The sequence below is a fragment of the Staurois parvus genome, unplaced genomic scaffold, assembly GCF_062004578.1.
Source record: "Staurois parvus isolate SC_StPar_1 unplaced genomic scaffold, SC_StPar_1.0 ptg000547l, whole genome shotgun sequence".
Taxonomy (NCBI): Eukaryota; Metazoa; Chordata; class Amphibia; order Anura; family Ranidae; genus Staurois; species Staurois parvus.
The window spans coordinates 24,712-36,564 of NW_028318343.1; the positions used below are offsets into that span (position 1 = coordinate 24,712).

General features: G+C 38.6%; 1 protein-coding gene across 1 annotated transcript; it reads right to left on the reverse strand.

Annotated features, from left to right (window-relative positions):
- Positions 1 to 5,497: 5,497 nt before the first annotated feature.
- On the reverse strand, positions 5,498 to 7,145 carry LOC149451188 (olfactory receptor 1J21-like). Its single transcript, XM_089690905.1, has 2 exons — positions 6,226 to 7,145; positions 5,498 to 5,525 (listed from the first exon to the last, which is right to left on the reverse strand). Exons 1-2 carry the CDS (start codon positions 7,143 to 7,145, stop codon positions 5,498 to 5,500), a joined length of 948 nt encoding a protein of 315 aa, XP_089547031.1.
- Between the last annotated feature and the right edge of the window lie 4,708 nt (positions 7,146 to 11,853).

Consider the following 11,853-nt stretch of genomic DNA (forward strand, 5'->3'; position numbering starts at 1 on the left):
GAAGAGAAATGTATGACCCTATGCACTTGAAAGGGAAGGCCTTAGCTCCTTCGCCCCTGTCAGCCATACAGATGGTATTGCCAGAACTAACACAAGATGTGACCTCACTGAAACAGAAAATGTCCTCATTCAAATGGGACTCTGGCTACAAAGCAAGAACCCCGAAGAGGACCAAAAATGCTGGTGGTGTGGCCGCTTTGGAAATGTATCCAAGAACTGTGGTTGGCCCGATTTTAAAAGCTCACGTAGGTTGCCGTTAAACTAGTGACTCCCGAGAGAGAGGAAAAAAACCCCAGGACAGTCATTACAAGGCCCTAGAAAACCAGAGTCCATGAGACAAAGAGGTCCCATACTTGATAGACTAGGTCACTTTCAAGTCCGCACCCCTCCTAAACAAAAGCTACTCCTGGCACCTCTTCAAGAAGTAGTCTGGTTGTTACCCATCGGGGATCAAAAAAAGCTTCAAGGACCCAAGGTCTTCAAAAACCATGTTAAGCACTTAAATCAGGTGTTGGTGAAAAATACAAAAAATACTAGGGGAGGTGGCTGCAGCAGAAATGGGAGCATATCCCATATCAGGTTGAGAAACAGCCCTTTCCACAAACCCCAATGTATGATCTGGTCTCAGAGGGACCTAATCTCATCAAGAGGTGACTTCATCGAAAACCTGAGATCTTTTTGAAGGGCTTGCTAAAAAAATTGATAGACTTTAAAAAAGGGCGTTTGATAATAGCAGGAGATTTCAATCTTTGTATGGACCCACAAAAGGATGCAACCTCCCTTGTGCAGAGAGAGGGGGGTAGGTCTCTGAGAACCTTAAAGAAGGCGATCCACGAGTACCAACTGGTGGACACCTGGAGAATGATGCATACGAAAGACAGAGACTATACCTTCTTCTCTAATGCACATGGGATATACTCGAGACTGGATTATATTCTAATAGAACATCAACTCATTGAAATGCTGGTTAAAATAGAAATAGAGACAAGAACTTTTTCGGACCATGCCCCAGTCATAATGAAAATAGGATGAGGGAAAAGGTGGACGGGAGGTTTAGGATGGAGGTTGAATGAGGCTCTTCTCTTGGATGAGGATATTGTGCAGAAGATCAGGGAAGAGATTAAGGTATATTTCAAGGAGAATGAGACAGAGGAAGTATCGACAGCTACAGTATGGGAAAGTCATAAGGTATATATAAGAGGAATCTTGATTGCGATGGGAGCAAGGAAGAAAAAAGAAAGAAGAGAGAGGGTTAGTGGACTCTTAAAGGAAATCCTGGATTTGGAGCATTTACATAAGAAGAAAATAACAATAGAAACAAGACAGAAGTTAATGGATAAAAGACGAATTAGAGAGATTGATGGAAGAGGAGAGGAGAAGAGTATATAACAAAGTATTAAGTGAAAGATATAGATGGGGTGATAGACCAGGAAAATACTTAATGAGAGCCCTGAATAAAAAGAAAAACAGGAACTATATAGAAAAGATAAAAAGCCCTAAGGGGGAGTTGGTCCACTCAACTAAAGAAATTATTAAAGTATTCACGGAGTACTATAGAAAGTTGTATAACATCAGCCACCAAGGTTCACCAAAAGAAACTAGAGAAGGTAGTAAGGAAAAAAGGATGATATATTTAAAAAATGCGGGATTGCCAAAGCTCAGTGAAACACAACTGAACTCCTTGGATGCAGAAATTTCCCAGGAAGAAATAGAAGTAGCTTTAAGAAGTACAGGGGGAGGGAAAAGTCCAGGCCCGGATGGTTATACAGTTAAGTACTATAAAAAATTTTGTGAAGTTCTGTTACCAAAGTTAAAGAAATATATGAATGACTTGGGAGGTGGGATGGAGGTGAGGAGGGAATCCCTTCAGGCCCATGTCGTTCTCATTCACAAGGAGGTAAAAGATCCTTCTCAGTGCTCTAGCTACAGACCAATTTCATTGCTGAACACTGATACCAAGTTGTACGCAAAGGTCCTAGCAAACAGGCTGAAAGATCTAATGCCCAAATGGATCCATGGAGACCAGGTGGGCTTTGTCCCGGGGAGAGAGGGTAGAGACAATGGGTTGAGAACTTTGATGCTTATCCAGAAAAGTAGAAAAGGGAAAGCCCCGGTGGTGCTCCTGTCAATTGATGCCGAAAAGGCGTTTGATAGAGTGGACTGGGGCTTTATGATGGACAACTTGGAAGTGTTGGGGATTGGAGAGAGAATGCGTGAGTGGATAGGTAAATTATATAAGGAGCCCACCGCAATCATCACGGTAAATGGGGAGAGGTCGGAATCCATTGAGATGTCCAATGGAACAAGACAAGGATGTCCATTGTCCCCCTTGCTGTATGTTTTGACATTGGAACCCCTGTTATCAATAATAAGGAATTGTGGAGCAATAAAGGGAATACAGATAGAAAACATAGAACATAAAGTAGCGGCCTTTGCGGACGACCTACTGTTTTATGTAGGCAACCCCCAAATAACACTACCAAGTATAATGAAGATCCTGAAGGAATATGGTGAACTATCAAATCTAAAAATTAACCCAACAAAAACAGAGATTCTGAACATTAATATACCAGAGAGCGAAAAAGAAAAGCTACAAAAAGAATTCCCCTTTATCTGGAGAGAAAAAGATATAAAATACCTAGGAATAAAACTTGCCACCTCATATAAACAACTGTATAGATTAAACTATATTTCTCTGATAAATGAGACTAAGGACGAACTAAAAAGATTAGAAGGAGGAAACCCATCATGGTTAGGACGTATAAACCTAATTAAAATGGTAATTATACCTAAAATACTCTATAGATTTCAAATGATCCCAATCAAACTCCCAGAGGTTTTTTTTAAGATAATGAGAAGAATGTTAACAAGATATATATGGAGGAATAAAAAACCAAGAATATCATATGAAACACTAAGTAGGACTAAAGAGAAAGGGGGGGATGGGACTACCTGATGTCAAGAGATATTACAAAGCAGTAATTTTAGCAAGAATTTATGATTGGACTTTTAACTATAAGGGGAAAAGTTGGGTAAAAATAGAAAATGAACTGAGTGGAATTAAATTAAGTAAAATGATATGGGTTCCAGCACATTATAGAAGAATTAAAGAAAGCACAAGCACCTACACTTTAAATGTTTTAAGGATATGGGATAATTTACATAAACACATGAAATGGGAATTCAACTCTATATTAATGCCTCTGGCAAACACGGAGTTCTTCCCTCCAGGAAAAGAAGAGATATCAGGGAGATGGTTTAAAAAGGAAGATATCCAATTGAGAGATGTATTGGTAGAGGGGGAATTGAGAACATTTAAAGAAATAAAAGAGAGGGGAGGAGATATGTTTATTAAAATAGATGAGTGGAAATATCATCAATTAAAATGTTTTATTGGAACTCTCCCAAAACCCTTGAGATTAAAAAAGGAGTGGAATATGTTTGAAAGGCTATTAGAAACACGTCGAGATGGGAAACACGGTGTCACAAAAATGTATAGAATACTCACAGAATTAGACACAGATACAAAGTTAATTTTTATAACAAATTGGGAAAGAGACATGGAGGTGGAGATAGATGAAGATCAACAGAATAAGATATTTAGATTAGTTCACGAGAGTGTTAGTATGAGAGACGTTGAGATTAATTATAAATGTTTGACACGATGGCATATTACACCGAGCACTGAGCACAGGATGAGGGGGGAGAATTCAAAAATGTGTTGGAGAGGATGTGGGGAGGAGGGCACGGTGTTTCATATTTGGTGGCAATGTCCAAAAATTCAGGTTTTCTGGAAGACAATAGTCAAATTAATAGAAATAATAACTGGAAATGACATAGGATTAGACCCAACGATGTGTCTCCTACATAATGTTGAGACAACAGTAAATAAATACAAAGAATCAGGAGTATGGTACTACTTAAGTGCTGCAAAAGGGTTGATTCCCAAGTTTTGGTGGAAGACAGAGGTGCCGACGGAGGAGGATTGGATCAATAGGGTAATCCAGATTAGTAGAATGGAAAAATCTTATTATATTCAGGAAGACAGGTTGAAATTATACTATTCGCGATGGGAAAAATGGGAAAAATCAGGATTGAAAGAGAAATATAGAAAACTCTAAACCAGGAAGTTATTTAAAGGTATTGGGCCTTGAGAGATTGGAGATCTTGCAGAGGGGAGGGAGGGAAGGGAAAGAAAAGAGGTCAATAGAAGGGACAAAGTAGAAATGTATGGATTATTTATATGTATTGTGTCTCTTTTTATGAAAGGTTTGTAATAACATGAAAAATTAATAAATATTTAAATTAAAAAAAAAAAAAAAAAAAGAGGTGACTTCATCGCAATCTACTGAGATCTTGTGTATTAAGTGGTGACTGTTCCACCAGGCCAGCTGGAGACAGGGGGGTATTCCACCCATGAAGGAGGCTCCTGCTGAATGGTTCTTGCCTCCTTTTTTTGCTCTAGTCTCTGACCTCTACAGATTTGGAGACAGAGAACTCTGGTACAGCAATGATGGATGATCTAATGACCCCTACCAGCTCAACAGACTGTTCTGATGTTTTTTTATGGAACAGTCCTGGGCCTGTGTGAAAGGATGTGGAGGCCTCAATCAACCCTCATCCACCGGCGGCCCCAAAGTCACAATTAGAAGATGATCACTTGCAGCGTGACTCCACAGAAGATGATGTAGTTTGCTGCCCTTTGCTATTCAACCATGGGCAGCTTTCTACCATGTACTCTGATTATGTTGTGTGAACTTAATTTTCATGTTTTGCCTTAACCATGTTTATTGCAGTTTTCATGTTGCTCTTTCCTGTGTTGCGATGCTGAGGAGAACATCTGTCAAAGAAGGGGATAGTGTGGGCAAGTGCAGTCTATTTTCTCCACTGCAGGAGATGCTCAACCCAGCGGCGTTGCAGAGGGAGAGCGACTCTGGAGCAACCGCACTTGCCAAGTACACAGTCTATTTGTCTGTATTAAATCAAGCCTCGTGAGTTTCATATCACTTAAATGCATCTCCCAAGCAGGGGCAGACTGACAATTCATGGGGCCCCCAGGCAATAGGGGATCATGGGGCCCCTGTGTCCTCGCCCACACCCAAAAAAGCCTATGAAAGGTACCAGGGGCATCTCATGGGGCCCCTTACTGACCCCAGGCCCTCGGGCAGTGCCCGAGTTTCCGAATGATCAGTCCGCCCCTGCTCCCAAGCATGTAATTTGAAAAAATGGCAGAATTTCGTCTGCTAGCAAGAATGAGAAATTGAGGTGATAATGCTACAGGATCAGGAAATCTGCACATCAGTGTCAGAATCTGAATCTTTTTGGACTGCAGTGGATTCGGTGGTTCATGACAAAAATGTATGTCTGTCAGAGCAGTAAAAGCCGTAAAATGCTCTAAAGAAAGCATGGAATAAATTCCTGAAGACGCCTTGCTGAATCCATGTTACAATAATATTGACTGTGATAAAATGGATTAGCTAAAGTAACTGCTGGAAAATTATTTAATGAAAACCACGTTCCTCTTTCTGTTTGGGGTTCAATACATTTTATTGCATTGACAAAGTCTGTTACAATCATTCAGTAATGAAGAAGTTACAAGAGAATTGTGGGATTTCCTTTTTTTTAAAAATCATACTTCCCTAGGTGGATGTAGCTTCGGTCTGATGCTGTGAGGACTTAGCGATCGCATGACCACTGATCACTGAGTTCTCACCCCCGATGTGAGCAGAGACTGTCACCGCTGTCTGCTCCCCCCCACTGGAGTGCTGGTCTCTGTAGAGGGAGGGAGCGGCTGACTCAGGCTCTCAGTGGATCGCTAAGAGGCTGAGCCAGGTACCGCTCCGGTCTATGGGGTAATCTTTCTCCAGCCTTGACGTCTGCCAACAGAGGACTTCAGCTCATTGTCAGCTAAAAATTTGGTCAAAGAAGTGCAGAACAAACCGCACTCCTGTGATCCACAGGAGAAGTACAGCGAAATGAGCTTTGACTGTATTTCTCCATTAACAATAGGCACATAAACATATCCTGAAGACATATAAGATTACATAGTTACATAGTTAGTTTGGCTGAAAAAAAAGACAAAAGTCCATCCAGTTAAACCATACCAAAAAAAAGTTATACTCCTTAGGGTTAGTCAACCATTTGTGAAAATGATAATGAAAGATATTTCAAAACAATATTGCAAACATTTACAGTATAATCAAGAACATACAGAAGTGTGTTGACTTTCTTTTTATACTTCTTATAGCCTTCAAAATATCTTTGTTCCTCAAAGAGTAGACAAATGGGTTGAGCATTGGGACCACAACCGTGTAAAGTAAGGCCAGCAACTTGTCCAGCTCCTTAGAACCTTCAGACTCTGGTTTGCCGTAAATTACAATGGCTGGACCATAGAATAATATTACCGTGGTGAGGTGGGAGGTGCAACTGGAATAAGCTTTCAGTCGTCCCTCCGAGGAATTAATTTTTAGTATGGTGGAGATGATGAATACGTAGGAAGTCAGAATGAGCAAGAAAGGAAAAGCTGCAAACAGTAAGTCCTCACATAACAGAAGTATGTTTCTGCCTGTAACATCACTAGAGGATATTGCATACAGTTCTTTCACATCACAAAAGAAATGGTCAACCTTTTGTGTGAGACAGAAGGATAATAGAGATGTGGATAACACATTTACTGCTGCATAAGTCACACATATAAGCCAAGTGGACAGAGCCAATGAAAGGCATACATCTTTACTCATCAGTAAGGAATATTGTAATGGCTTACAGATTGCTACGTATCGGTCATAGGACATGGAGGTCAGTAGAAATATATCACAAGCAGCTGACAATGAGAAGAAGTACACCTGAGTCATACAGGCAGAGAAAGACATCCAATGGTCATGTGTTAGGAGTATGGAAAGACATTTTGGAAGAGTAACTGAAACAAATATTATATCGCTAATAGCAAGATTACTCAAGAAGAAATACATTGGAGTATGGAGCCAGGTAACCAGACCCACCAGTAGAACAATGGTCATGTTTCCAAGGATGGTCACCAAATACATCAATAGAACTGCAGTGAGAAGGAGACATTGACCAGTTGTAGAGATGGAAAAAGCTGAAATATAGAACACGTTTTTGGTATTGTTTGAGCATTCCTCCATCTTCCTTGCATGGAAAAAAAAAGAAATGATAGTTTATACTTTTTACATTTATTAAATCACTTGCCATCTGGCTGTTATACATAAATGACCGGGCTTCTGCTTCCTAAGGGCAGGAGGTCATTTCAAAATGGCCACCCCTTGTGGTTCTTGTGCATGCCCTCTAGTGCAGTGTTTCTCAACCTTTTTTCAGTCATGGCACCCTTTAAAATTATGGACAGTCCCGAGGCACCCTTTAAAATTATGGAGAGTCCTGAGGCACCCCATTCTAAAATGAGAAAAAGGATTCTAATAGTTTTATATAACGCAGCAACATCCACACATGTAGGACACCCAACATTAGAGGTGATTCATTCTTCCAAAGCAAATACACTTTTGCGCACTGGTACTGACTAGTATTGCATTGTTTCTCCTCTCCCTCAGTTTTTCTCCATCACTGAGCTAGTGTAACCTCAGCACTGATGGAGAGGGGCGGGGGAGGGTCAAACTGGGATCCTGTGCAGGTAGCTGACATCATCCTTATCAACTGATGTTATTGGTTGTCAGGACGCCAGCGGTTAGAAGGCCTTAATGGTGCACAATGAAAACCTGTGACTTTGTGTAACTAAAAGGCAGGCTTGTTCCACCCTCTGGCTTGTGTACAATTTTTGGGAAATTTTTAAACATTTTGCCAAGGCACCCCTGAATAAACCTCAAGGCACCCCAGGGTACCTGGGCACCCTGGTTGAGGAAGGCTGCTCTAGTGTGTGCATGAGTACACTCTATAATAACTATAGCCAATAGACACAGCAGATCACAAAGTGTAGTTACAGAGCCAATCAGATAGGCCCTGAACAAGTAGTCACTATGACCAATTACAGCAATCATAAATGTAAACAAGGTCTGCATTTTGCTCTGTTTCCTTTCATACACTGATCAGCTATGAAAGAAAACAGAGTTTTACCGACAATAATTAGCAGCAGCATTTTGTGCACCAAGCTGGCCACAGTGTCCCTGATCATTAGTTAAACCTTTCCCATTGTCACCAGATCAGTGCAGCCAACCACATTGTCCCTGAATGCTAGCCACAACAGTCCCAGTATTATCCAGCAATACATTCCCTGAAAGCCACCAGTCCAGTTTCAGTGTCACCAGACCAGTGCAGCCAGCAACATTGGTGCTTATCAGTGCCAGTGTCACCAGACCATTGTAAGCCTGCAACAGCGTTCCGGATTACCACCCCACCAGTGCCAGTGTGGGAGAGTAACAGAAATTAGATGCATAACCTTTTCCTCTTGAAAGCCTGAAGGTGCTCTTAAGATTTTGGCCCCTCTATGTAGCTAGGCTGCAAAAAAACTCCCTCACATGTGGTATCCCCATATTCAGGAGGAGTAGCAGAATGTATTTTTGGGTGTGATTCTAAGTATGCTCATGCTGTGTGTTAGAAATATTTTGTTAATTGACAACTTTGTGTACATTTTCATTTTCTTACCTCATCCTCCAAAAACTTGTGATCCCTAAAAGACTCCCCGTAACTCTTAGTAAATACATTAGAGGGTGTGCTTTCTAAAATGTGGTCATTATGTGGGTGTTTCTACTGTTCTGGCTGTTCAGGAAATGAGATGACTTATTTTCACTCTTTGAAAGCCTGGAGGTGTTCCTTTGGGAGCACCTTTATGCATCTAGATAGGAAATGTCTCACAAATGTTGTATCCCCATACAAGGGAGGAGTGGAAGAATGTGTTTTGGGGTGTAATTGTAAATATGTCAATGTTGTATGTGAAAAAAAAAATTGTGTTAAAATATTACAACTTTACAAAACTCACTATGCCTCATACTAAAAACTGAGGGGTGTTGACTTTCCATAAACTGATCATTTTGGGGGGTGTTTATACTGTTTCTTTTTTGGTTGAGAATTTTCAAAAACAAATAACATAGTTTGTAGACTTTGACACAAACTAAATTACTGTAACTTTTTTTTTTTTTTTTCTTACCAAGCAATACATTTTGCTGTTTATAAAGATTTATTGTAAAGTTTTATAACAGAAACTAAGGGAAATATTTTTAAATATTCAGTCTGTTTTCCTTTATATTGTAAAAAATAAAAAAAAATCATTGCTGAATAAATGTGCATTTTCCCCAAAAAAAGTATATAAAATTAATTTTGGTACAATGTAGCATGACTGAGTACTTGCTAGTCAAAGTATCATAGTACTTTTGGGGGGTTGAGGACAGAAAATTTGACATAGAGCAGCCAGCACCAGCACACGGGCTACTTCTCATTAAATGTAAGTACTGTCCCTTGTGCTGTGTTGTGGTTTTTTTTTTACTAAAATGTACGACTTTAGCCATTTCCAAGTTAAATTTGGTTACAAATCATAACATACAGCAGTGCAGGTTTATAAATAAGCAAAACAATTGCGAGACTTTATTCGGCCTTTAAATTATTGTTATTTAATGAAATAAACATATTAGCTAAATTGATTGAGCTATAAATCTGATCAAAGTGGACAGTGTCACAGGAAAACCTGGCTAAAAATAAATCTGATCTTACCACCCCCCTAAAGACAGTAAAACCAAAATACAGATTAATAAATACATATACATACAGCACCAGTTAGAATATGTTCAGGAGTAACTGTGATTATTCATTTAGAAGTCACTTTTAATCCATGTGTAAAAGAGTTGTGGAAATCAATATGTAAACTATATAAATATTTAACAATACAACTTTATTTTTATGTTCCTAAAGCTCCATGCCCACTAACATTTTTTTAAGCTCCTAGAAGCTAAATAGTGTTCTCCTATGTGTTCATGCACTTTACTTTAGGCTATTAGTGTTTTCTGAGCTTTAGCATCTAGAAGCAGAAAAAAAAATTGTTAATAAATACTCACAAAACAATTATTATTATTAATATTTTTCAGGCTTTATATAGCGCTTTACAACATGAGGGCAGACAGTACAGTTACAATACAATTCAGTACATGAGGAATCAGAGGGCCCTGATCATTAGAGTTTACAATCTAAAAGGGAGGGTCAGGAGAAAGTTTAATAACTGCTACTAAATTTAATAACAACGCTACTAAAATGCTAAAAAAATACTTTATTACCAGCATTTTTCCAGCATTTTTATAGCTTAAAAAAAACCGCATGGAGCATTAAAATGTGCAAAACTATTACAAACATGGAAAGCAAATAAAACCCTCGGGATTGTATAATCAAAATTGATAAATACTCACAAAACTATTATTATTAATATTTTTCAGTATTTATACAGTGCTTTACAACATGAGGGCAGACAGTACAGTTACAATACATTTCAATGTGTGAGGAATCAGAGGGCCCTGATCATTAGAGCTTACAATCTAAAAGGGAGGGTCAGGAGAAACAAAGTTTAATAACTGTCTTACAATCTCTTAGATTGTAAGCTCCAAGGTGCAGGCCCTCCTATCCCTCTTGTATTGAACTGTATTGTTGCTGTATTGTCTCCTGTTATATTGTAAAGCGCGGAGCAAACTGTTGGTGCTCTATAAATCCTGTGTAATAATAAGTGTGGGGGATGAGCGGATGGAGAAAAGTACTTTTGTTAGGTTGGATACTCTTTTGTGAAGGGAAGGGTTTGCAGGGATCGCCTAAAGGTGGACAGAGTAGGAGATAGTTGGAAAGATTGAGTAGGGAGTTCCATAGGATGGGAGAGGCTCTGGAGGAGTCCTGGAAATCCACATTCATTGAATGCTCCACAAACATGTCCTAATGGCAGCAGGCTTCCTACATGTCCATGTCTACAGTTCAATACCCCCTTCCCCTGAAATCATGATCCTGTTATTCACCCACTGGACAGGTGACTGCAGGATATAATGACTGCTGAAATTCTGCTAATGCAGAGCTCTATCCTGACAACATTGTACAATGCAACAATATATTGATGGCCTTCCTCTCTGAATTTTAGGTCAAGTGTTCAGGAGGTTAAACACAAATTACTTCAGGTACCTATACTAGAAATGAGGGTTATAGCTAGAAACCTTTTCCTCCCTAACCTTTTAGTTTGGTATGGACAGCAAATGTTACCTGACATCATGTAACATATTCATCAGATCACAAATATCTGCCTATGTGGTGATGAGATATATAAAGAGCGTCTGTGGCTTAAGGGAAGACATAGATGGCATCTCAATGGGATTTAGATACAAAATAAAAATGACTGAAAATAATCAATGCAATTGAGAATTAAACAATAGTGTGAAAAGAAATCAGATTCAGAAGAAAGTCCAATCTAGCTTGCCTTTAGATGCATTTGGGGTCAGGTGACCTGGATTTGGGTTTGTGGTGACTGCCAAAAGTGCTGTTGTCTCTCATGATGCCAACCCACGTGGAAGAAAAATATATTTGAAATATATAAAAATATTCTTCCCAAATATATTGACATATATTTAAAAAATATATATTTTTAAATATATATATATATATATATATATATATATATATATATATATATATTTTTTTTTTTTTTTTTAAATATATTCTTTTTTTTTTAACATAAAGTCATTTTAACATATATTTTTCACATATATTTGTAAATGTATTCCAAAAATGTAGATTTGTATTTTTAAAGACATACAGTATATTTGAAATGTATTTTTAAAATATTTTTCATATACAGTATTTTGTAATAAAAACGCATTTCACCATATATCATATATATATATATTTATTGAAATATATTGAATATGG